The sequence below is a fragment of the Saccopteryx bilineata genome, chromosome 7, assembly GCF_036850765.1.
Source record: "Saccopteryx bilineata isolate mSacBil1 chromosome 7, mSacBil1_pri_phased_curated, whole genome shotgun sequence".
NCBI lineage: Eukaryota > Metazoa > Chordata > Mammalia > Chiroptera > Emballonuridae > Saccopteryx > Saccopteryx bilineata.
In genome coordinates, this window is record NC_089496.1 from 58,355,336 (window position 1) to 58,378,971 (window position 23,636).

The window sequence follows — 23,636 nt, forward strand, 5'->3', positions numbered from 1 at the left end:
AGGAAAAAGGAGATCGTAGGTGGAAACTTACTTTGCTTCTAGAGCCAGGGCAATGATACCCGCCACCATGGGGGCCGAGACCGAGGTTCCCGTGTGGCCATCCGTGCAGCGCTGACGCAGATCTGTGGTGACCTGGGGGGAGAGGTGAAGTCAGCTCTCAGGAGAAGCCAGACACTGGACCTGCTGTCCTGGGCACGTGTGGCCGTGGTGCCGTGGGTGGAAAAGGCACTGCTCGGGCACATCTTGGCAACTGTGGTTTCCGTGTGTCTGGTACTCCCTGCTGAACGGCTTTGCTCTCGTGTAAGAAATGGACCCGCCCTGGGAACAGGCTAATCACAGAGGACAAGGCAGAGGGAAAGTGAAGTGGGTGTTGAGACACAAAGGTGAGACACAGTGAGACAGAGGAGCGCCCCCTGCAGAGTCCCCAGGGCAGAGCACCTGCCGGTGTCCATGGCAACACCCCCAGCCACCACCTGACTTCAGGACAGCTGGGAACATGTAGGGGGCCTGGTGGCCCTGCCCCAGGCTGTCCTCCTTGGATGGCCAACCATGTCCCCAAAGCACTGAGTTCCAACTGCAGCAGCAGATAAGCCTGGGGCAGCCTGGACCTCACAGGGCTGGCTGTGGAAGCCACAAAGCCGGCCATTTTCTCTAGGAAGCTGAGACGGGCTCTGCTGACCAAGAGGCCCACAGGCTGATTCGGGGTAGGGATTCTGGACCTCACTACCGCACAGCCGGATGTGTACTGTGCCTTTGTCCTGAAATGGAGAGGCAGCCACCATCCAATCAGCACGTGCAGCTTCAGCTGCAGGAGACCGACAGTGCCAGGCGGGGTTCTGTGCCCAGTACTGCCCCTGAGCCTTCTGCACACGGAGTTGAGGCTGCTACCCAGTCTCAAGTCAGAGAGAGCGTCCTGGCTGTCTGGAGGGTCCCAGGCGTGGAAAGAGGCACAAGAGGGACCTGGCCTGTCCCTGCTGGCTGTGAGGAGGGAGCTCGAGACCCACGCCAAGGAACGCGGATGTCTATAAAGCTAACAGTGGCTGCAGTGGACGGCCCACAGGAAACGGAAGCTCAGTCCTACAACCGCGAGGATCCAGATTCTGCCAACAGCCCGAATGCACAGGAAATTAATTCTTCCCTAGCGCCTCCTGAACAGTGCAGCCCGGCTGACCCCCGACTCCAGCCTGGTGGGGCTGAGAACAGAGGCCCAGCCGAGGTGCTGCACGTCTGACCTACTGTGCTCCTGTCAGCTGTTAGGTTTGGGACAGTGAGTTATGACAATATTAGGAAACCAGCAACCCCCACCCCCAAGTGCAAGGTCCCTGCAGCCAATGTGCATAGCCCCTGACCGCAAACCTCCCTAGTGACAACACCCAGACCCTCTTCCAGGGGGAACAGCATCCTTCGTGCTGTCTCGGCCGGGCCGACCATCATCAGCAAGGGGACTGGATGCCGGTGTCACACACACAGGAAGAGGTGACAGAAACGCCAGCACAAACGAGCTTCTCCTCCCTCCTGTCAGTCTGGGCTGTGGGGAGGGCGGCTGAGGAGGGGGGCGCAGGTGAGGACGCACATTTCTGACCCCAGGATCCTCATTTGTAAGGGGGTGCCGTGCTCGGTACTTCAGGGCTCCTGGGGAAGTCTCAGCTGGCACCTACTTGTGCTCAGTAAATGGGGACCCGTGAGGGACACCAGGGGTGTCTGGCCTGGACAAGCTCACGGCTGGCTCTCCAGCCTCTGGGAGTGAGCAGAGGGGCCTCCCCGCAGGGCACAGAAACCTGAGCCAACATGCACAGCCCCTCTCCTGAGACCAAACATCATGCACCGTATGCCACTCACATTCAGAGAAAGAACAAAAAAGCCGCAGAGAAAACGGGTAAGAGATAGATGCTCACTTTAGGCGTTCCTCCATTTACCCAGAGTCTCATCCCTACACCGTGCAGTGGCTCCCTCAGGAGAACGCTGCCTGGCACTCACTACACAGAGAGCACTGGGAAGTTCCCAGAGGACAGAGCCTTGACGTCGCCGTCACAATGACTGTCATTCCCTGGCAAGGTCTCTAAGGGGACTCTGAGCAAAGACGCAGCCCTCGAAGATCCAGAAAAAGAAACTCCATCCCTGTTATCAGAGGGGTGTGCCAGGACGGCCAGCACAGCCAAGCGTGTTTGCCTCGTGCCCCTCTCCCAGCTGCACCTTCCTGCCCACATGCGCTGCTCAGAGGAGGGGTCTATCTGAGAGGCACTTTATAGCTAAGGCACGCACACATGCAAGCACATGCACACACACATGCACACACATGAGCACATGCATGCATATGTATACAGACACGCGCACACAAGCATACAAACGAACACGCACATGTACATATGCACACGCACACATGCATGCACAGAACACGCATGCATGTGTGCACATGCACATAAACACGCATGTGTGCGTATGTGCACACGTATGCGCACATGCATATGCACAAGCACATGTGTGCATACAGACACACACGCACACGTACACACACGCACATGCAGTCTAGTTAACTAAACAAACAAAGCAGTAAGCCCTGCTCCTGGGACAGGAGGCACTGTCCTCCCAGTGCAAGGCCCGGTCAGAGTGGACGACGGCAGAGTCCCCACCTCACCCCTCCAGCCAGTGGCCCCCCCTCCTCAGGCTTTGGGATGGGCACCCGTTTAATGAGACTCCAGTCAACCCGTGAGCAGACGCACTCCAGCCCTACACAAACAGGACACCATTCAGAACCTCGGCGGCCTGTCCCAGGGGCGTGTGCTCCAATGGAAAAGAAAAATAACTTAAAATTAATACCTTCGTTAACTGGCCGGGCCGTTGCCAGGCTGGCTCCCGGACGAGCGGGGCTGACCTTTCCGCTGGTGCAGAGCACAGGGAAGAACAGGGGGCCTATGTGCTCTCAGCGAGAAGTGTAAAAATAAACTTGCAGGTCCTCTGAAGACGCGGCTCAGCAGCCGGGGAATGAAAGATGCCAGTGAGCTTTAAAAGCAAGCTGTGCCCGGCCAGCCCCAGGGCCTGGATCTTCAAATGTCTGAGACCCAACTTAACGACTGCTCATCTGAATTCTGCACTAATTTCAAGGTAACAGCCGGCCTCTGACTTCTTTTAAAGGAAGGAAGTGTGACAGAAGGGAGGAAGCACAAACTCGGGCTACATTCCGAATGAAAACAGTCACTTTGTCAAAGACTAATCACACTGATGTTCATCCAGGGAGCGTGGCAGACAGAAGCCACCGCTCAGCTCCCTGTCCAGAAAGAGCCCTTCTGTTAGGGAGGGAATGCCCAGAGGAACACTTGGATTTCTCCACACTTTCACTGCATAACCCAGACTCTCTCTGACTTCATTCTGCACGTTGAAACTGAACCGGTGGATCCCAAGCGAGGCAAACACAGAATTTGAGACAGCTAAAAGGAGAGTCGTGGTGAGAATGGACCCCATTCTTAAAGGGTATTTTTAGACCTCTAGAGCCAGAGAGGGTTTTAATTGGCACTCTGTGCAAAAATTAGCAAGGCACAGTCTGAGGAAGGCTGCCAAGGGACTGAGGTTTACCCTGAGGCACAACTAGTTCCCTGAAAAGGTGATGGTGGGACCTAGGACAGGGGACAAATGAGCCTGGACCCAGCTCCTCTTTTTGTTAGGAGGAAGAGGAACTTGCTGCCAGGGCTGAGGGCTCCCCTCCTGAGCTCTCTGCCTTGCCAGAAGCACTCACGATTTTCCGCTCGTAGAAAGCCCCGCTGCTGTAGGTGGTGGCCAGCGTGGACGCACACTCCTCCAGGTACCACGGCTTATAGCCGTTCTCGGTGGTGCTGCTCACGGAGATGGTGTAGATGCTGTTGGTGTAGCCATCACAAGAGCAGTAGTCCCCCTCTCTCCCGCCATTCCCGGACGCCCAGACGAAAATGGATCCCAAACCCTGCCGGCCCTGGAGGGGAAGGAAGAAAACCAGGCGTCAGCCTGGCTGCCCGGCCCGGCGGGGTGGGTCTCGGCCTGGCCTGCAGCACTGTCTCCTGAACGTCCCTTCACAGGAAGTATCCAGACTGTGTGCATGGCACTGGGGACATGATTTGATTTTAATAGAGGGCACTGTTTTATTTTAACAGAGCAGTTTTGACTGTGGAGAGAAACTTAATACTTGAGAATCCCAGGTTACGCTGCAGACAGGACCCAGAAGGATCACTTGGCTCTTCACAGGAAACTACGGGCCCTCACATATGCTGTCCTGCTCCAGAGCTCTGCTCACAATTTCCTTTACAATGTCCTGTAATCACCTATATCCAAAAGAACACACGGTGCCACAAGGAATACTGAGATGAGAGATGATGGCTGAATTTATAATGTTACATTCTCTGGACTGAAAGGCCTGGTCCTGGCCCTGGTCGGTTGGTTCAGTGGTAGAGCATTGGCCTGGTGTGTGGAAGTCCCGGGTTCGACTCCTGATCAGGACACACAGGAGAAGCAACCATCTGCTTCTCCACCCTTCTCCTTTTCTCTCTCTCTTTCTCTTCCCCTCCCACAGCCATGGCTCATTGGAGCAAGTTGGCCCCGGGCGATGTGGATGGCTCCATGGCCTCTGCCCCAGGTGCTAAGAAGAGCTCTGCTGCTGAGCAACAGAGCAATGGCCCCAGATGGGCAGAGCATAGCCCCCTAGTGGATCCCAGTCAGGGGCACATACGGGATGTCTCTCTGCCTCCCCACTTCTCACTTAATAATAATAATAATAATAAAAAGAAAGGCCTGGTTCTGTGGGGAAGGGGCCAGTTCTCTTCAAACCCAGCTGAAGAAGCATTCTGCCTGGTGAGCAAGCGACACGTGACAAAGGGCTGGGCCATGAACTCTGGGTAGACAGGTGTGGAGTGCCACGGCGGCACACGGTGTCTCCACCAGGCGTATGCGTTATAGGGGCTGGGCTGTCACCAGCCACAGCCGGTGGCGTCACTGTGTGGGGTCTTTCTTAGGAACGTACACATGGGAGCACATCTTTGAAGGACAGTGGTGGGTCCAGGTGGGTCCTGTCCTGCACCATGCCCACAGGATCAATGAGTTGTGACCAAACCAAGTGGGCATCCCAGCCACAGGCACTGGCTCACGATGAGCTCATCCAAGAACCACTCCGCTCAAGTGGCCGGACCTGCTGGCGGCACAGCCAGTCCCAGAGAGCACGGCCAACATCCGTCTCCACAGGAAACTGGACCCACGGGGCTGGTAACTCCGGCACCCTTGCCAAAGACCCTCCTGTCCAAACACGCAGCAGGAAATTGATACTTATGCCCGACAACTGGCCAATTTAAAGAAAACTGTCAGCAAAATTCTGCAATCCCTTTCTAGTCAACAGGAAGCCCGACAGCTGACGGGAGACGTCCCTCCTGCCCTCAGGGCTCCGGGTCACCCTGGGTTGCTCTGAAGCCCCACGCCACCCCACTCGGTGGAACAAGTGACCACAGCTCCCTCTCCTATGCCCATTTGTCATGGTCTGACACTTGCTCCAGCCCCATGGAGTCCACAGGAAGGGCCCGCACGCACGCCCAGTCCCACCACTCAAAGTGCCTCATGCACCCACCCTCCATACCACCAACACGGGCCTGACTGCGTGGCCAGGAAGTGACAGAAAGGCTGCTGGGAGGCACCAAACATCACACACTCCAGAAAAAGGGCACAAAGCCCCAAGGACAGGGGTGTTCCTGCGCATCTGACTGCCTGCAGAAAGCTCGTTCAGACCAACTAACACCCAAACGAAAGGTTTTTAAACCATCAGAGCCTGACTTTACTCCATGACAGTCATCTCTAAGACACTGTCACCCCAGTGTCCACCCCAAACTAGTAATAAAAGGCTACCATTTTGCAAAATGGGCCCCAGCAGCACGGAGAAGGGCCTCACACAGCACCCTGTTTGTGAGTGTGCACATGAGCCCCTGTGGGTCTGAAATGCTGAGTTTCTAGCAAGCTCCCAGGTACTGCTGGGGCTGCGGCTTCGGGCCTCCCCTCGGCCTGTCAAGAGCCTGACATGCCCAAGGCCACAGGGCCATCCATCTCCCCTTCCGATGACACCTGAGAGAACGCTTTGAGCTTCCTAAAGACCAGCATTAAATAGACCTTTCTGCCAAACTACAGCTCTCGAAGTCTCTCCCGCCACTGAACAACACCGTCTACCTAAAGTGAAGTCAGACTGTGCAGCAAAGGACGACAGGTAACAAATGGACCCTGAGGAGGAACAGAGCGGGGACTGTGCTTCAGGTGAGATCATAGCGTTTCCAGGAGGATTTTTCGTGACAGCTTCAGACAGCTGCAATCTAAGGCCCCCTAGGTGACATATTTTACTTCGGGGCGGCTCAAAGGAAAAAAAAAATGACCTCGGTAATTCAAACCCTGTGACAAGAATGATGAAGAACCACACAGCCCCCTCTGCACTCCTCTCGCCTGGCAGCCGCGGGAAGCTGATGTTGCTCAGAATCTTCTCCTACCTCCAGCAAAGTCCTGTCTACACAAACCCAAGTGACTCTGAGGACCCCGGTAACTGTCTACAAACCATCATGACCTCCCCCAGAAATGGGGGGCCCCGACCTGAGATCTCAACTGTTTAAACACCACGTCACAGAAATGACGGGCGTGCAGGACTGACACCACTTTCAGGCAGCAAACTCCACCTCCAATTTGCATCTTAAATGAGCACAGTTTTGGGGAGGTGTCACTTGTCACCAGGAGTGAGGTCCAGGTGATGGGGTGGGTGGCAGGGGCCGAGTGTGGGGAAGACGAGACATTAGTACTGACGGGGTTGCCTGGGTCTTCCCACGCCACTTGGCCAGCCTGTGGTCAGCAGGCGAAGGACCTGGGGTGAGGCCTCAGCCCAGGAAGGGGGTCGCCAGGTTGGGGACATTCTAAGAGATAAGAACTCAACCCCCATACAAGGAAATTAATAGAAGAGTGACCAAATTCAATACACCCGAAAAAGTAATCACATCATATTATTTAGGGAAAAAAGTCATGAGTGAAGTTTAAAATGACAGGGAGACAGATGCTTCCTTTCATCTGATCCTCTGGTATGATTTGATGCATTATTAACCATATTTAGTCACAGTGCTTAGGTTATAGTATAATAAAAACTTTTAAAAACGTTTAAAACTACGTAAATAATAAAATGAGCCCACCCCTCCCCCATCTCCAGCCTCTGTCTGCCTCCCCAATAGAAGTCGGGGGTACAAATGCTGCCTGGGGGCATCGGGACTTCCTGCCCACAACCCCAGCCAGCATCACGGGACCACGCCTTAAGCTCTGGGCCTGTTGGGCCACCAGGCCACCTCGATGCTGACCACAGCTCTGTCTGCTCCAAGAAGCTGTCCTAACGCTGAAATTGCCTCGCCACCCTGATTGTTGCAACTGGGTCATCGCCAGTCCCCCCCTCCCTGCCCCCAGCCCTTCTGACTCACAACAACTCAGAATGGACGCTTACAGAGCCACTGTGGATGGACCTCTGGGCCAGCGGGCCTCTGGGGACAAGTCTGCCAGCCTCCCGTGTCCCCTGAGCCTGTCTCTGGGCACCAGACTCAGATGTTTAGTGCTGGTCAGGTTCCACCTCAGAAATCCTGAACATCTCAGGCTGCATGCTGGCAGGGAGGCAGCAAGTGAGCCCAGCTTCCTGCTGCAGGGGCGCCAGACCAGCACAGGCCCCTCGAGGGCACAGATGGGTGTTTCTGTGGGCAGCGGGCCTAAGGCCACAACACCCTTGCCACCTGCACAGGCCAAACACCAGGCCACCCACCTGCTCACAGCCCTCTGCTGGGCAGCCAGGCCCCAGGGCGCAGAGTCGGGGGAGGGGCGGGGGAGCCGGCTGGCACTGGCCAACACAGCTGCTCCGAGCTCCTCCAGGATGTCTCCTGCAGACCAGTTCGGTCACGGCAGAGATGGCCTGGTCCCATTTCGGGCCTGCATCATGCTGATTTTTAATTGCTAGTGTTCTTGTGTGTTCTCTTTATGATCCCCGCCCCCAAGAGTCCCCGCAGCCCTGGGTCACTCACACCTTTTTAATGCCTTGCTCGAAGGCCTGCTTGGCCAGCCGGCCGGGCCCGTCCACGGTCTTGCCGTCGTCGTCCGGCCCCCAGCTCGCGCTGTAGATGTCGATGTAGTTGGGTCGGATGCCCAGAGACTTGGCCTCCACCACGTCCGTCACATCCCCATCCAGCATGCGGATGCCTGAAACACAGAAGGCCGGTGGGCTGGTTCCCGCAGAGATGGCGGCCCCAGAGCAGGGACGCAGCCAGAGGCCAGACTGCTGGGCAGTTTGCCCAACATCACTTTGGACAGTTCTCTCTGTTCCGTGAAGGCTGAGGAGAAAGAATTAAATCGACTCCAAGGCCACATGGGTGTGTCCCCAAACACAAGGGCAGCAGGAAAGCAGGCTGTAAGCAGTCCCTCAGCCCCACGGAGCTGCACTTGGGCTTCGGAACATAGACTTCTGGACTAGAACTTGGAGCCGTTTCCCACTGGCCTAGCTGCTGAGAATTTGTACTTATTTCTCTCTTTCAAGAAAAAGTTATTTCATCCCTGATTTGTAATCAGAAGCCTGTAACCTAGAAGACAAGGCCGTGCCTTAGCCACTGAGGAGGGGCCCTGTCGTCTGTGTCCCCTGGAGGCGTCTGTAGGAGGTGAGGTGTGCTGCTTTCTCAAGAGCACCCCAAAAAGACAGGGCTTCTCTGGGCCATGTGGCAATGGGTAACTGAGGTCTTGTCCTGGTCAGAGTGGACTGCCACACCAAAACCCCACAGACCAGCAGCTTAAACAGACGTTTATTTCTCACAGTCTGGAGGCTGGAAGTTCAAGGTCAAGGTGCGAACCCATTCAGTTCCCTGTGAAGGCTGCTTCCTGGCTCACAGACAGCCTCCCTCTCAACTAAAAGGGGCGATTCGCCTGGCTCTCAGTAAGCACGTAGTGTGTGCGCTCGCATGCATACGTGTGTGTGTGAACATGTGTGTGTGCATGTGCACGTGTGTGTGTGTGTTAGAACCCATTTGGACCTCCCTGCTCGCCGTCCCCCATCTATAAGAATAGGGCAATGATACCTACTCCCAGGGTGGTTAAAAATAAGTAATTATGATTTACTTTAAAAAACAAACAAAACACAAACAAAACAAAACAAAACACATGCTATGCAATGTGTGTGAAGGAAGGTGTGTCACATGTCAGTGATGGAGCCAAGTAAAGTCATGGGCACTGCACTCTACACCACAACAAACATGGACATGACCCCACGACCTCCCCACCCCCTGCCCCTCACAGAGCAGATGGCTCTGAATTTTGGATTGGTCTTTCCATTGCCTTTTAAAAACTAGCATTTAATACAATTAATTGAGTGCGAGTTCAAACAACACACTGTTTAGTTTTGCTTGGGCACCAAGCCCATGCTGCTTAAACATTAGATTATCTGCTCCCAGTTGCTGCTCTGTCTTCCTGCTCTGTTTGCAGAGTCTTTTGATTAACAGAATTAAGAACCAATTCAACAGAGTTAAGAACCAATTTCTCTTGACAGGGGCCAAATCTCTTCTCCTGTGGGTCCCTTTCTCCTCTCCATGGGAGGGGAAGAGCCCCTGTGTTTCCATCAGCTCGTCATACTTGCTCCTTTCTGCTTTCTGGGTGGACAAGAGGAGTCATGAGGCCCCAGTGGCCTCTTTCCCTAGTCCTTGGGCGTGTGCCCAGATATTTCTCCCGGCTGTCAAACGCTGGGCCCAGGTCTCTCTCAGCAACTGAACCCCAGGAGAGGGTCATAACCAGTATGGGATGCTGGAGGTGTGGTATGACAAAGCTGTGATCCCTGGCAAGATAAAGAGCAACTCGTGGCCCAGTGGATAGAGTGTTGTCCTGGTTCTGCCAAGCTCATGGGTTTGAGCCCCAGTCATGGCACACGTGAGAAGCAACTAGTGAGTGAACAACTAAATGGAACAACTAAGTGGAACAATGAGTTGATGCTTCTCTCAGCCAAATCAATGGATTTTTTTTAAAAGAAAAAAGCAGCTTGCAGTCGGGGAAAGAGAGCAGAGGACAGAGTCCCAGTGTGGGGGCTCCACCGTGTGACCCTAGTCCAGGGTCTCAGCTGCTCTGCGTCCTTGTTCTACATGATTCGCTTGGTGGGACAGGTGAGAAGATGTGAGAGAGTGTAATATGCATGGAGGGCCTGGCGCCTTGCACCTGGCACCTGGCACCGTCTGGGCAACAGCAGCCGCATTTGGCTGTGGACTCTGGGGCAGGAGACCCTGACGGCCACAGGGGCAGCCAGGTGAATTCTGATGTTCGAAGGGGAGATGCCAACCATTGTCTAGGGCTTCTCCATGCAAGTCACAGGTGCCAGAACACCAGCTTCCAAATAAAAAGAACAAGATGCCAGGAGACATCCAAACACACGTGAAAACATGAGACCAGAATGATCTCCCGACACCCTCACGACATGTCACCTCGGGAGGAGAGTGACTGATGTGAGAAAAGGAAGCCTCATGTATTTAGGTTTTAATGAACCATCTAATTTTCCCAACACTGTCAGGTTGCCAACACAGGTAAATATTTTCAGGAGAAACCTGCTGTTCCAATATTAGCTTGAAACGTGAATGGCTCCCTGGAAATGCCGAGTGGAAGACAAACAGTAATCATTTCTCTAATGAAAAAAAGAAAGGCCCATTTACCATAAACGGGCACAAAAAATAATTTGGACAAATGATCTGGGTACGAAATTAACTGCTGGTCGCTACCAAGCTCACAGCGGGCCCTGCGTGCAGGGCTGGAGCTCGGGGCAAGTCTCACCTTGAGCCCAGCCTGCGGCACGAGGAGGAGTTGAGAGCAGAGGATGATGGGGCTTGCAGGATCTGCTGAGCTGGTGTTGGGGCGAACAGCTCAGGGTGCCATCAGGACCCCAGGCCCCAACAGACCCCCGTGGGCACAGAGCACACCCGTGCAGGCCAGCCTCCTCTTACAGAACAGGTGCTTTCCTGTGACAACGCCTGAACCCAACCATGGTCACACCTGCTGGGAGAACTTGCTGAAATGATGATTTCTCATCTTTAGGTAGCAAGGAGCAGCCATCTGCAAGCCAAGGGCAGAAACCAAATCTGCTGACACACTGATCTTGAACTTCTAGCCTGCAGAACTGAGAGGAAATAAGCTTCTACCAGGTAAGCGAAAAAGTAAAAAAAGAGGCAACGAAAAGAACACATATGCTTGCTCACAGTGCATGTACATACATGTGTGCACACAGAGACCACACCTGTACAGAACTATGCTTGTACACATGCACATGCATGCAGGTACACCCCCACGTGTATACACACACATGTACACACACATACACATGCGCGCACAGACTCCAGTACAGAAAGCTAACCGGCTATCGGCCGGGTTAACGTCTGGAGGGGTGGCAGGCAGGGGACACACCCCCACTTGTTTATGGAGACGGAATGCAGTCTGCCTTCAGCAAATGGACGCAGACTGAGCACAGTGAACAGCAGCAACTGAAGTTAGACTGCAGCTTCCCTTCCTGCGTGCGACAAACAGGCCTTCCCACACATTCTGTTCATTAATCCTGAGTTTACTGTAGTGAATCCGCAGGGGGTTGGTGCACCTTCCACCACTAACACAAGATACATTCTGTTCTACCCGCAGCCTTCCTGGGTCAAGTCAGGTGTCAGCAGCTGAGAAATGCTACAAATCTAGACGTTTTCTGTCAGCTCTTGTCATCGCCTGAGAAAGGAACAGGTTCTCACACGTAAATGTGCTGCACGGGACAGCTCTGCTCCACGAGCCCCAGGGAGCTGTGGTCTGCCGAGATGTCACGGCACAGCCACAGCCACCACTGCCGCCTGCTATGACTGGACACCAGCAAGGATGGCCCGGCCCCTTGGCCTCCTGCTCTGTTCCCATCTGATAACGCTGTTTCCTTTCAGCATGGGGGGGGGGGTTCCCGGGAGTGTCCTGCCATGGAGCCCTGGGTCAGTGGGACAAGGCCCATGCCAGGTCTGATGCTTTGACACCCGTGTGGCCTTGCTGACTCTGGAGGAACTGACACCCCCTGTACCTGGAGTTTGCCAATTCCTAGAAAGCAAACACCCCCTCTGTGTGCTTCTCTCTCATGCAAATCAAGAAGCCAGCCGGATGTGGGAGCCCACACCACAGCTCCCCCTTGGTGCGGCTCTGACACTCAGGGACACCGCCCCCAGCCCAGGTACCAGACAATTGGTGACAGCCCCTACATGCAAAGTCCTGAAACTATTCAAACTGCCAGTCCTAAGCCTGCCTGATGGGCCACCCCCTCCTTCCTGCAGAACCATGCTGAGGCTCCACCCGCTGGTCCATGGCTTGCTCTGCCTCCTGACTGACCGGTTGCCTCCCCTGTGGCATGAAGGCATGGCCCTTCCCTGAGAACTCTGTGTGACAAACACTGCTCAGTGATCACTGTCTCCTGATCTGCTGGCCTTGCATAGCTAAATAAATACTAAGGAAACTGTGTTTTAAAACAGGTCACTCTTTCCTAAGCAGGTTCTATAGAATTTGCACAGAATGGCCAAGACAAGAAGAGCCTCAGCCAGGATCTGAGGTTTGCAATCGAGACGGCCTTTCCTGGTCCCCCCGCCAGGGAACAAGCCAGAGAACACGAGATGCACCTATAGCTCAGGAAGAACTGGCAGCTTCGGACACTGGACAGAACGGTGAGCTTCTGAGCCTGACAGCACACACACACCCTGCAAATGAGGACTGCAAGGAACCCCGAGGGGATCTGTGCTCTGACACAGTGTGTGAGCACATGCCAGAACTGGCCCCTGAAGGAGAAACCCGAGATGGAAACAATGACAATCACGCCACCGTGAAAACAAGACAACTGCACAGCCACAAACAAAGGCTGGCCAAGAGCTTGTCCCAAACTGACCCAAGAGCAAAGCAACCCCTCGTTCAGTGATGTGATGACATGATGACAATCTCAGGAACCAGGTTTGTGGCCCACGGCATTCAAGAGCCAGTGTCACCTGTGGGGGGGAGGGGGAAGGCTGCAGCAGGGTGGCCTGGAAGGGGTGTGGCCACCAGGAGACACTGGGTACAAGAGCTACGGCTGAAACTGTCCATCTCTTCTTTCCCGTGGCTCCTGCTCCGCCCGGGGAAGCTCAGACCCAGCTGGTGTGGACCTCTGATGACAATGTGGGGTGAGATGGGGAAACCCGTTTCCTGAGAGCAACTGCCCCGCTTTACTCCACGCCCCCGCCTTCCAGTGCCTCTGAATGCCCACTGCAGCCGCAGATGCACTCGGCCTTGGGAGAGGGGTCTGTAGCCGACTGTCCTCTGAGAACGTTCACCAGCCTGAGCTGCCGAAAGGGAACACCAAGGCAGTCAGACTCCGCGGCTCTAAATCAACATAATGAACTCACTTATAGGCACGGGTGAATTTCATGTTATGTACTTAACATTTTCATGTTTATAAAAGGAGAAACATGATTCAGTCCCCCCATCGACATCTGAAACAGAACCCCCCACAGAAATCGGCCTGTTGATGTTCCACCTTCCCTCCCAGAACAGACTAAACACAGGCGGAGGGGGAGCAGGGACTCCGTGAGGCCCGAGCAAGGAGCTTTTCCGTTTCCAGGCATCTGCCAGGCCACGAGAGGGGGGTCCTGGCCGCCTCCAGCCGCGCTGCTGCTTGGCTGCCTACTCCCAGCAGCCCTGGGATCTGCCACTGGAAGAAGTGAGGAGCAGGACAAGCTCTCCCCAAAACGCTGTGTCCTAGGTGACACCTGTCCATCACAGAAGTATGTCTGAATCTTGCTAAGCTGAGGAACTTGTCCAAAACTATGCATCTTCTAAAGTTACAGAGGAGAAGCATTCACGTGCTGGTGGTGGGCTTCCCAGACAGAGCAGTTCTGCTCCGGCCGGGGTGGCACCGGGCACCCTGAAAGCCTGTCACATAGGACGTGGGGGGTTGGGACACCCAATCAGACAGAAGCTCAAAAGCAGCTCAACTGGAAGAAGCGGCATTTCAGCAAACGGTGCTGGGGCGCTGGACACCACAGCCAAACAAAACTAAACTAAACTCAAAACTAACAACCTTGACTTCAGCTTCACATTTTATACAATATTCACTCAAAATGCATTTCTCAAAATAAAACTCAAAATGTGGAACATAAAACAATAAAACTTTTAGAAAAAAGCACAGACTATCTTCAGAATCTAAGACAAGGCAAAATGTTCTTAGAGTGATCCACGTGAGTTAAATACCTAAATAGAAAAGACAAAATCATAAAAGTTTTGAGACGAACTGTTCTTACAAAGCCAAGTGTGGAGAGGGAATACAGAACGAATTTACTTCTCTTGGACACTTCTAAGCAAGCAAGGTCCTAAGCCCAGTAGTCACAGGGGAACACTAACAAAGCTGACATTGTTATGCAGATTTTTATCGAAATATTTAGAAAAGGGGAATAAATCCTCAATGTTCAGCTCTAAAACATCATAAAAAATTAAAATTTCCCTAAAATGTAGGAACTTCCAGTAAAACACACAGGTGCACCCCACTCTCCTCTCTGAAAATAACAAAGATGACATGCCTCTGCAGTAATTTCTCCATGACACAGGTGACTCACCTCTGGGCCATATGATTGGGGTGGGGCGCGTTTGTCACTTCGCCACACTGCATTGTCTTTACGGCAAAAGGAGAAAAGCCACCTCAGTGCCCACTATTTTAGAAACGGGGAAATGACCAGAAATGACACAGAAACACCATCTCTGTAAGAAGAGGCAGGTTCTGTGATGGTGGTGTCAGAGGAGAAAAGGTGAGTGACACTCAGAGCTGCCCGGGGCCCATGTGGTCAGCATGAGATCAATTCATGCTAGGTTACTTGGTAAGGGGTGACCTCCCAGAACTAATAAACAGGCAGGAAAGAAGAATCTGGGTCCACAAACCCAAGTCCAGGGGACCTGCAGCCCAGCCTCCGCCCCGTGTGTGACAGTCACACTGGCCTGGAGAGTCCTTCCTCCCTCTCCAGCCACCATTAGGAATGGCCAGGAAGTGGCCGCCTGTCATCTATGCAACGAGGCTGCAAGCAACAAGGGAAGGGGGGCAGAGTCAGGGCAAGACAGGGCTGCGTATAAACATTTCTCCAAGAAACCCAAAGTGTGCCAAAAATATGACTTCTCTGCAAGGCAAGAGCTCTTGGTTCAATGAGGAGATCACAAGGCAAAAGAAAGCGCCCTCAATGGGGAGAAAATTAAACAGTTTTAGAAATCAGCGCCACAAGAGTTTTTCTCTAGGAAAAGAAGACACTGGTGAAACTGCCCGGTACATGGAGGGCAGGCTGGAGGAAGATGAAGGAAAAATAAAGGGAAGAGGAACAAAAGGTACACATGTGACTAGGAAGAGAGACAGAAAGCCCGTATGTGTCTAAGTGGGTCCCATGAAGAAAAGAACTGAACATATGGAACTATAAATACTCAGAACATAAGAAGAAAATTTGCCTGAAATTATAATAAAAACAACAAAACAAAACAGATATTGTCAAGTACACCGAATCCCAAGAACAGCAGCTATAAAAGAATCCTCACCCAGATCCGGCCCCACAAAGCCAGTGGGCTTGAGGCTGAAGGAAGAATTCTATCAAAGCCAAAATGTCCAGTCACCTACAAGGGAAGAAACCAGGCTGGCCCCACACTGTTCCAAGCAACACTGAATGCAGGGGACAGAAGTGCAGTGTCTACCAAGTTCTGCAAGACTATGACACTCCCCAAAATGAAAAACTCAGGACCCACAGCATCCATCCCCCTTCCCTGGAAAAGTTACTGGTGATGAAATCCAGTGAGCTAAAAGACGGACCAGAATAAAGGCGCAGGAAGAGGACTGTGCCGGGGAACAACTGTGAGCATCGCTGTGACAGGCAGCTACTATGGGACGATGACTAGGTACAAACAAACAAACAGTTGAAACCGGTGTGTGGGGACGAGGTGACGAGGTGACGACTACAGGCTGAAGTGACCCACTATGCGGGGAACACGGGCTACAAGCAAAGTAAGTCACCCTGGCCTCTTGAAAAGTTTCTGTGAGGATGGAGGTTCCAAGCTTGGGCTCTGGAGTCAGTTTGCTTTGATATTGGGGAAGTTATGAACCTCTCAGGCCCTCATTTGTGAAATGCGGCTAAGATCCAGGCCTGTGACATGGTCTTTGGTGCAGGCGGTATAAAACACACACACAGAGGCCTTGGTTCAGGGCCTATTGTCAGATGGGTACTTGGTAAGTGTGGTGATTCCTATTTTCACTGGTATAAATAGGCACTCAGAATTTTAAGAACACATCTGTGGTGATTTTAAACTACCTCCACAAATTCTTTGAAACTTTCCCATTCAAAAGGTGCAGCCTAAGTTCTCTTTCTCCCGCAAGTGTGTGTTAGACTTAAGAATCTGTTTATAAAAAACAGAGTATGACTGAAATGAAGGTTTGCGACTTCTAAGATGAGGTCACAAAACACATTGCTGCTTCCTCCTTGTTCTCTCTCTTGCAGTGGCTGCAACAAGGGAAGCCAGCGCCCATGTCCGAGGAACACTACACACAGGGACACATGGTGAGGAGCAGGCCTCCTGCCAAGAGCCCACAAGGAACTGAGGACTCCAACTAGCATCCAAATGAGTGACTCACCTTACCTGATTAGGGCCCCAGTGAAGCCTCCAGACTACAGTCATACCCAGCAGCTAGATGGCGCCCCCATGAGACCCCTGAGCCAGGTCACTCAGCTGAGCTACCATCTGGGCTAGGTGACAATGCCGTTTTCAGCAGCTGCATTTTGGAAGAACAGTCTGGCAGCCACAGATAACTAACACACCATCTATTCGGTAAAGAAATAGAAACCAAACATTGTAGTTTTGATAAGGCAGAGTAGTTTCTAGCACACGGACCAATCTAAAGTTAATAAACTCTGGACAAAATCTTGATTTAAAAACCACAACTTTTTAAGATCATTGGGAAGCAGCCAGAAGACGGCAGAGCCAAGCCGGGGATTCGGTTCTTGAAGGAAGGGAACCGGAACCACACGGGGCGTGAGCTGGGATGCTGTGAGTTCTTCTCTGAGGACTACTGTCTCTCTTGGTACTGACAGGCCAGGGCTCCAGCAGGAAAGAGCAATTCTACCCTCTGGGATGGAGTTCAGGATGGTGGGGCAGCTGGAAACGGAGGGAGTCTCAGACAGGAGAGAGCTACAGAGAGGACTTACATACTCAAATACTTGGTTGAGGCCTGACCTGTGGTGGCGCAGTGAACAAAGCATCGACCTGGAATGCTGAGGTCGCCGGTTCAAAACCCTGGGCTTGCCTGGTCAAGGCACATATGGGAGTTGATGCTTCCAGCTCCTCCCCCTTCTCTCTCTGTCTCTCTGTCTCTCTCTCTCTCTCTCTCTCTCTCTCCCTCTCCTCTCTAAAATGAATAAATAATAAAAATTAAATACTTGGTTGACCCGTGGACAAAACTATGAAGTCCAGGAGGAAAAGAACAGCTGCAGGCTGAACAAGTTAAGCAGATTCTTCAGCTGCTGGAGCCTGAGTCTTGCCAAATTAAGAGATTTGGGTAAACATTTCATTCTCTTCATTGAAATACCACTAAGATCACGATCTAAGGGCAAAAGGCGCTTGGGCTACAGGATTTTCCCTAAGGCAAAGGGTAAATCTGAAAGAGATCAACCAGAGAAAAATGCATAATCAAGCCGCCAAACGTTCAAATTGAAATGACTGCTAGAACATGAACCAACAGCACCCAGACAAAGATAACAGAGCCCGCAGTCCTCACAGGCAGCACACAGATGTCTAGTGCGCAACAAAGAATCACTAGACATGTGCAGACACAGAGGACTAAAGGACCCACTGTAAAAAAGAAACATCAAATCACTGGAAATATACCCACAAATGCCCTAGATATCCAAATTAGTGCAACGTATTTTAAAGTAACTCATAAATATGTTAAGGATTCTAAAATAAAAGATAGAGAAAAGGGAATCTCAGGAAAGACTTGGAAAAAGTGTAAAAGAAAAAGCCAAATGTGAATCATTGGACAGAAAAACACAAAATACGAAAGTTAAAAAAAAAAGTCAACGGATGATATGAACAGATTGGATACAACAAAACAAAAAGAATTAGAATTACACACATAACAAGGTGTGTCTGCCAGTCAGCTCCAGGAATATCCCAGAGAAACTCTGTGCTGCGGCCAGCACACTCACCGGGGGAGGCTGTTACAGGGACCCCGTCCTGGGGTGGCAGGGACAGGTGACAGCCTGTGCGGAGAGGGTGAGGCTGTGCCCAGCAGCTGTGCACCCGTGGCCGTCACATGTCCATTCTGCCACGCAGTCCTCGGTAGCACCATTCCCACACACTGAGTTCCTGGAGACCCCAGGATCTGCCCGCCCCCCCCCCAGGGGAGGGTCTAGTTTGGTGATACACATGCTGTTTGCCGTTTGTGCTCACATACATGAAATACATTCACTTAGAAGTATTCCTGTCCCGGGGCCCTGGTGGTAGAGTGTTCTCTCTAGAATCTGGGGAACGTGGGTGGACCCCAGTGCGGCGTACACAGAAAGTCCAGTGAGAACCAGCCCACTCATCCTGGGCTTTCCCAGGAGGCTTGTCAGCTGTCACCCCACAGACCTCTCATCACCGTCCACATGCAGGTGCAACCCACCTGCCTGTCCCCGGAGTCTCTGAACCAGCACGTCCCCATCGGCCACCAGTCTGAGGATCCTGTCAGAGTGCAATTCCGACTCAGCGGGTCTGGGCTAGAGTCTGCAGTTCCCACAGACCCCAGATCACATCCATGCTGCCCGGCCAGGGGACACTGCGGAGCACGGCTCGAACACCCCCAAAGGTGGGGCTTACTCCTCACTCAGAGCCACAGAAACCGAGTTTATCTTCCCTCTGAGAGTTTTGGCGGGAGGGACAGAAACCCAGTCTGCTCAGAGGCTCCCTGAGGACGGAGCCCTGAGCCACTGCTTTCACCATTGCTCAGAGAGGTGACACCAGCTCTCCAAGGACACACAGCCCGAGGGCGCTGGGCATGAGGCTGGTGCCCAGGGAGACCTCTCAGGCGTCTCCTCTCACCACAAGCTCCAGTCAGAACTTGCACACCTCTATGTAAAGCAGGGGTCCCCAAACTATGGCCCACAGGCCTCATGCGGCCTGAGGGCATTTATCCGGCCCCCCGCCACACTTCCAGAAGGGGCACCTCTTTCATTGGTGGTCAGTGAGAGGAGCATAGTTCCCATTGAAATACTGGTCAGTTTGTTGATTTAAATTTACTTGTTCTTTATTTTATATATTGTATTTGTTCCCGTTTTGTTTTTTTACTTTAAAATAAGATATGTGCAGTATGCACAGGGATTTGTTCATAGTTTTTTTTATAGTCCAGCCCTCCAATGGTCTGAGGGACAGTGAACTGGCCCCCCATGTAAAAAGTTTGGGGACCCCTGGTGTAAAGGGACTGACCATGAAGGAGCAAGGCCAGCTGGCAGTCTCCTGATTCGTCTGCAGGACATGCCCTTGGCAGGGATTGCTGCTTCAGGCTACGGGTCCCAGCTACTTCAGAGGTTTCCAAGGGAACGGGCAGGCAGAGTCCTAATTCAGTCAAAGCTGGGGACCTGCTTTTCAAAACTCAAGTTCTTCAAGGAGTGGGTGACCAGGGACCCTTGGCCTCACCTCCCTACCCTACAGTGCCAACAGCAGAGCTAATGGGATGCAGCCAGCCCACAGGGCAGAGCACAGAGGAAGCAGTGCCCGGGGGAGGGGGTACCCAGCGTGGCCATCTGAGAGAGCAGGAGCGATTTAAAGCTGAGAGACAGAGTCCTGGGGAGGACAGCAGTGGCCCGAGCTACGCGAACCTCCGAGGATCATTCATGCCCACAGCCTGCACCTGCTCAGCCCCCAGCTCAGCCACGAGCACCAACAGGCTCAGCAGAGCACCTGGTGACATTCTGCCAGTGTGAGCTGTCACACTGCCAGGCTTGAGGGGGACAGGAGACGTGTGCTCTGACGCCCCATCCTGCAAGGGGAGCTTGACTCACAAATGGAGATGCTAAGCAGCAGGACCAGGGACAGCCGGGGTTGGACGCCGCTTCTCACAGGGGCCTGAACCCCTCTGGGGAACGATGGGGGGCAGCCAGATGCAGGGAGCCCTTTGTGAAGCACCATAGGGTGAGCTGACCACAGCCAGGGGTGGACTGAGCCAAGAGGAGAGGCAGGGAGAGGCCCAGGGGCCGTGAGAATGCCACAAGCCCAGGCACATCTGGGGGACCTGTGACAAAAGTTCTCTGGCTGCAGCTGAGGGCCGGCAGGGGAGAGGAGAAACCCACTGGCCTTTCAGAAGTGGTCTGGCGGACAATGGTGACTCAGCGACCAAACGTATTGAACAGAGTGCTTTTCAGGCAAAGCCGTGAGCAATCCCTCCACCTCGGGGCCCCATTGGGTGGGGGCTGCCAGGCTGGGCTCCTGGGTAGCAGGCTTCACACCCCACCATGCCTTTAATCACCCCACCAGGCCCCAGAGCTCCGGGCTGCAGGCTGCACCTCACCTCCTATCTTGGCGTTGTACGCGATGCCCACGATGCAGTAGGAGTTGTTGGCCGAGGCGGCCACTTCCCCGGCACAGCGCGTGCCGTGCCTGAAACGAAGGAAAGCGACGTGAGGACTCGGCCAGCAATTTGGGCACATCCGGCGCACGCTCAGGTCTCGTGCAGGAAGAGCCCCTCATCTCTGTGCCCAGGAACACTCGAGGGCCTCCTTCCTGTGCCTGCGGTGCTCACGATCTGGGCGGGGAGCAGCACCTTGGGCCCCGCACAGCTGGGCAGCCCTGACCATCAGACCTCAGGCGGGCTAAGCCGCCCACCACCTTCCCCTCGGGGGCTGTCTCTCCTCCCCCCAACAGGAGGAGCACGGGGCCGCTCTGCCAGGGCCCGTTTCCCTCCTCCCAAACCCCGCATTCTGGTGACCACAACCCAGTGCAGGCGCAGTGTCCACACCTGGTGGCCGGCGGGATGGGGGGAGGAACAACCCCAGCACCCACGTCGTGTGCGGGGCACCGACCGCCCTGTTTCCTGGACGGCCCTCTCACCGCCCCCACGCCAGAGCAGCTGGTGCCGCAGGGAAAGGCTCTGAGCCCAGCGCCCAGCAGCAGTACGGGACGAGGAAGAAATTACCAGGAAAACAAACTGCTTTCCCCAGAATGACCCCACTACCCACTGCTCTGCACTGGGTCAGTGCCTCCCACAGGGACCAAAAACATGGGCAAGTTTAAACAGCGCCTCTCTGAGAAGCCTCCCCAGGGGACTGGAATCATTGATGTAAATCTAAAACCACCTTTAAAAATAGCCCCGGGCCTGTGTGCTGGCCCCTGGAAGGGTCATCCATCCTTCCCTGGGACTCTCACAGCCCGTGACTGGGCTGTTCACGGAGTCAAGGAGCTCAATGTCTCACCCAGGATTAATCCTAGGGTCACTGGGTGGTTTCTGGATCATTTCTCCTGGCCCTGTGGACAAACAGCTGGGAAATGAGGCGCCCTGCACCCCTGGCATGCTCCCTGCTGAGCAGGAAGGGCACCCTGGAGAGTGAGGCAGCACGACAGCCCCCAGGGCCTCTGTGGCCGGTGTCAGCATGCCAGCCACCGAGCCTCCCTGCACAGCGCTGTGTGGGCACCACATCTAAACCTCAGAATCGAATCAGCTGGAAACCGAATTGCTATGCTGAGGGGACACACCTTATCCAGCATCCTGTCGGCTGTGGGGAAGGAAGAAAGGGCTTTTATTCTTTTCCTCAAAATATTTTTGCCAGAATGCTAATAGCTAAGGACATGGGACATGCTGACAAAGACAGGCAGGACACAGCAAAAAGAGTCCCAGGGCAGTTTGAGAACCTGGACCCAACCCCAGAGTCGCCATGGACAGTGCACCAGCCCCCCGACATCCTGCATCACCCCTCCCCCCGCCGCATCTGCAGAGTGGTGCGGACAGCATGCTCTCCGCCTGCACCCACCCGGCTCTAGGAGGCTGGCAGCATCCTGTCCATGGGAAAGTCCCTAGGACACAGGCTCAGTAAGATGACCCAACACACAAAGCCACACAGCCAGGGGCGTGGGTTGGGGACTGGAGCCCAGACCCCTCCAGCATCGCCCACACCCCTTCTGCCTCCCTCCCCAGGTCACAGAGTCAGAACACCAGGCATGTAGTCCCTGGGCCCCCACAGCCACACCGACGTTCAGCCTCAGCCGGTCATGCTGACCATGGGATTTAAGGGTTATCCTGTTAAAACATTCTGACAAGGTTGGAAACAACAGTACGAATCGAATCTCTACTTCTAGCTGACCTGCAGGGCTGACACCGCGAAGGACGAGGCTACGTTCTCAGAACCCGCTACCCATCGGCTCTCAAGTGTTCCTCTGTGGGCTTAGCAGGGGGTGGAGCAGGGAGGAGCACAGAGGGGACCGTGGGACATACTTGTTCTCATTGCTGGCGTCGTATCGTGGAGACGGGTCATAATCATTTCCATTGACGTCGTAACTTGCATAGGGGTCCTGAGAAATGAAATCTCAGTGAGCAGAGGAGCGCGGATACAACCAACCTGTTCTAAACCCTCATTCTGCCTCGACTAGAAATGGAAGGTGTCTGCGGCCATACCACCCTGAACGCGCTGGAGGAAGCACATGCACTTGGTGTTCGGTCACTGTCCCTGTCACCTTGTGTGTGTGTATGCTTTTTTAAAACTTTTTAATTGAATTTATTGGGGTGTCACTGGTTGATAAAATTATGTAGGTTTCAGGTGCACAATTCTACAACACACCCTTCATATACTTAATGCTATGTTTTTGTTGGTGTTAAAACGCACCAAACAAAACTTAGCGTCCTAACCATTTTCAAGGACACAGCTCTGTGGCACTAACTGCGTTCACACTGTTGGGCCACCATTGCTACTATCTGTCCTTGGAGCTCTTGGCGTCTCGCAGAAGAGAGACTCTGTACCCATCAGACACCCAAGCCCCCTCCTCCCCTCCCCCAGCACCCAGCGACCACCACTCTTTGCTCTGTTTCTGCGAACGTGACTGCTCAATGGGCCTCGTATGAGTGGGACCAGTTGGAGTTTGTCCTCCTGGGACTGGCTCGTCTCACTCAGCACGATGTTCTGGAGGCTTGTCCAGGTTGTAGCAAGTGTCGAGATTTCCTTGATGTTACATTTTAAACACGTATCTGTTTGTTTCTATACTTGGAATCACGTAGTTACATCTTCCATGTGAAACATCACGAAAGCTCTCTGGTGCTGTAGACAGAGGCTTCAAAACCGTCATTTCTAAGGGCTGCCGAGTCGTCTGCCAGGCGGGTGTGATATAATGGGAGGAGCCATCGCTAGGCTCCACGTGCCTCAGTATATTGAAAGGCTCACCGTATTCACTATGTGCCAGGTTCTCCTCTTAGCACAGAAGAACACATTGAACCCTCACAACAGCTCCACAGGGCAGCAGCCCCACAGTAACCTCACTTTCCAGATTGTGAGTCTGGGACCCAGAGAGGGGACGCGACTTGCCCGAGGTCTCGTCCCAGAGCCAGGCAGGGCACCCAGCTAGCTTGGGTCCAGAGCTCATGTCCTAACCCTGTG

At 53.5% G+C, this 23,636-nt stretch overlaps 1 protein-coding gene across 3 annotated transcripts in view; it reads right to left on the minus strand.

Annotated features, from left to right (window-relative positions):
* PCSK6 (proprotein convertase subtilisin/kexin type 6) overlaps positions 1–23,636 on the minus strand; it is a 102,562-nt gene that overhangs the window by 39,417 nt on the left and 39,509 nt on the right. For all 3 annotated transcript variants that reach the window (XM_066238559.1, XM_066238560.1, XM_066238557.1), the window contains exons 5-9: positions 22,484–22,560; positions 20,567–20,655; positions 8,033–8,205; positions 3,731–3,943; positions 32–132 (exon numbers count right to left, since the gene is read on the minus strand). In XM_066238559.1, coding sequence (XP_066094656.1) covers positions 32–132; positions 3,731–3,943; positions 8,033–8,205; positions 20,567–20,655; positions 22,484–22,560 — 653 coding nt within the window. The remainder of the gene's footprint in view (positions 1–31; positions 133–3,730; positions 3,944–8,032; positions 8,206–20,566; positions 20,656–22,483; positions 22,561–23,636) is intronic.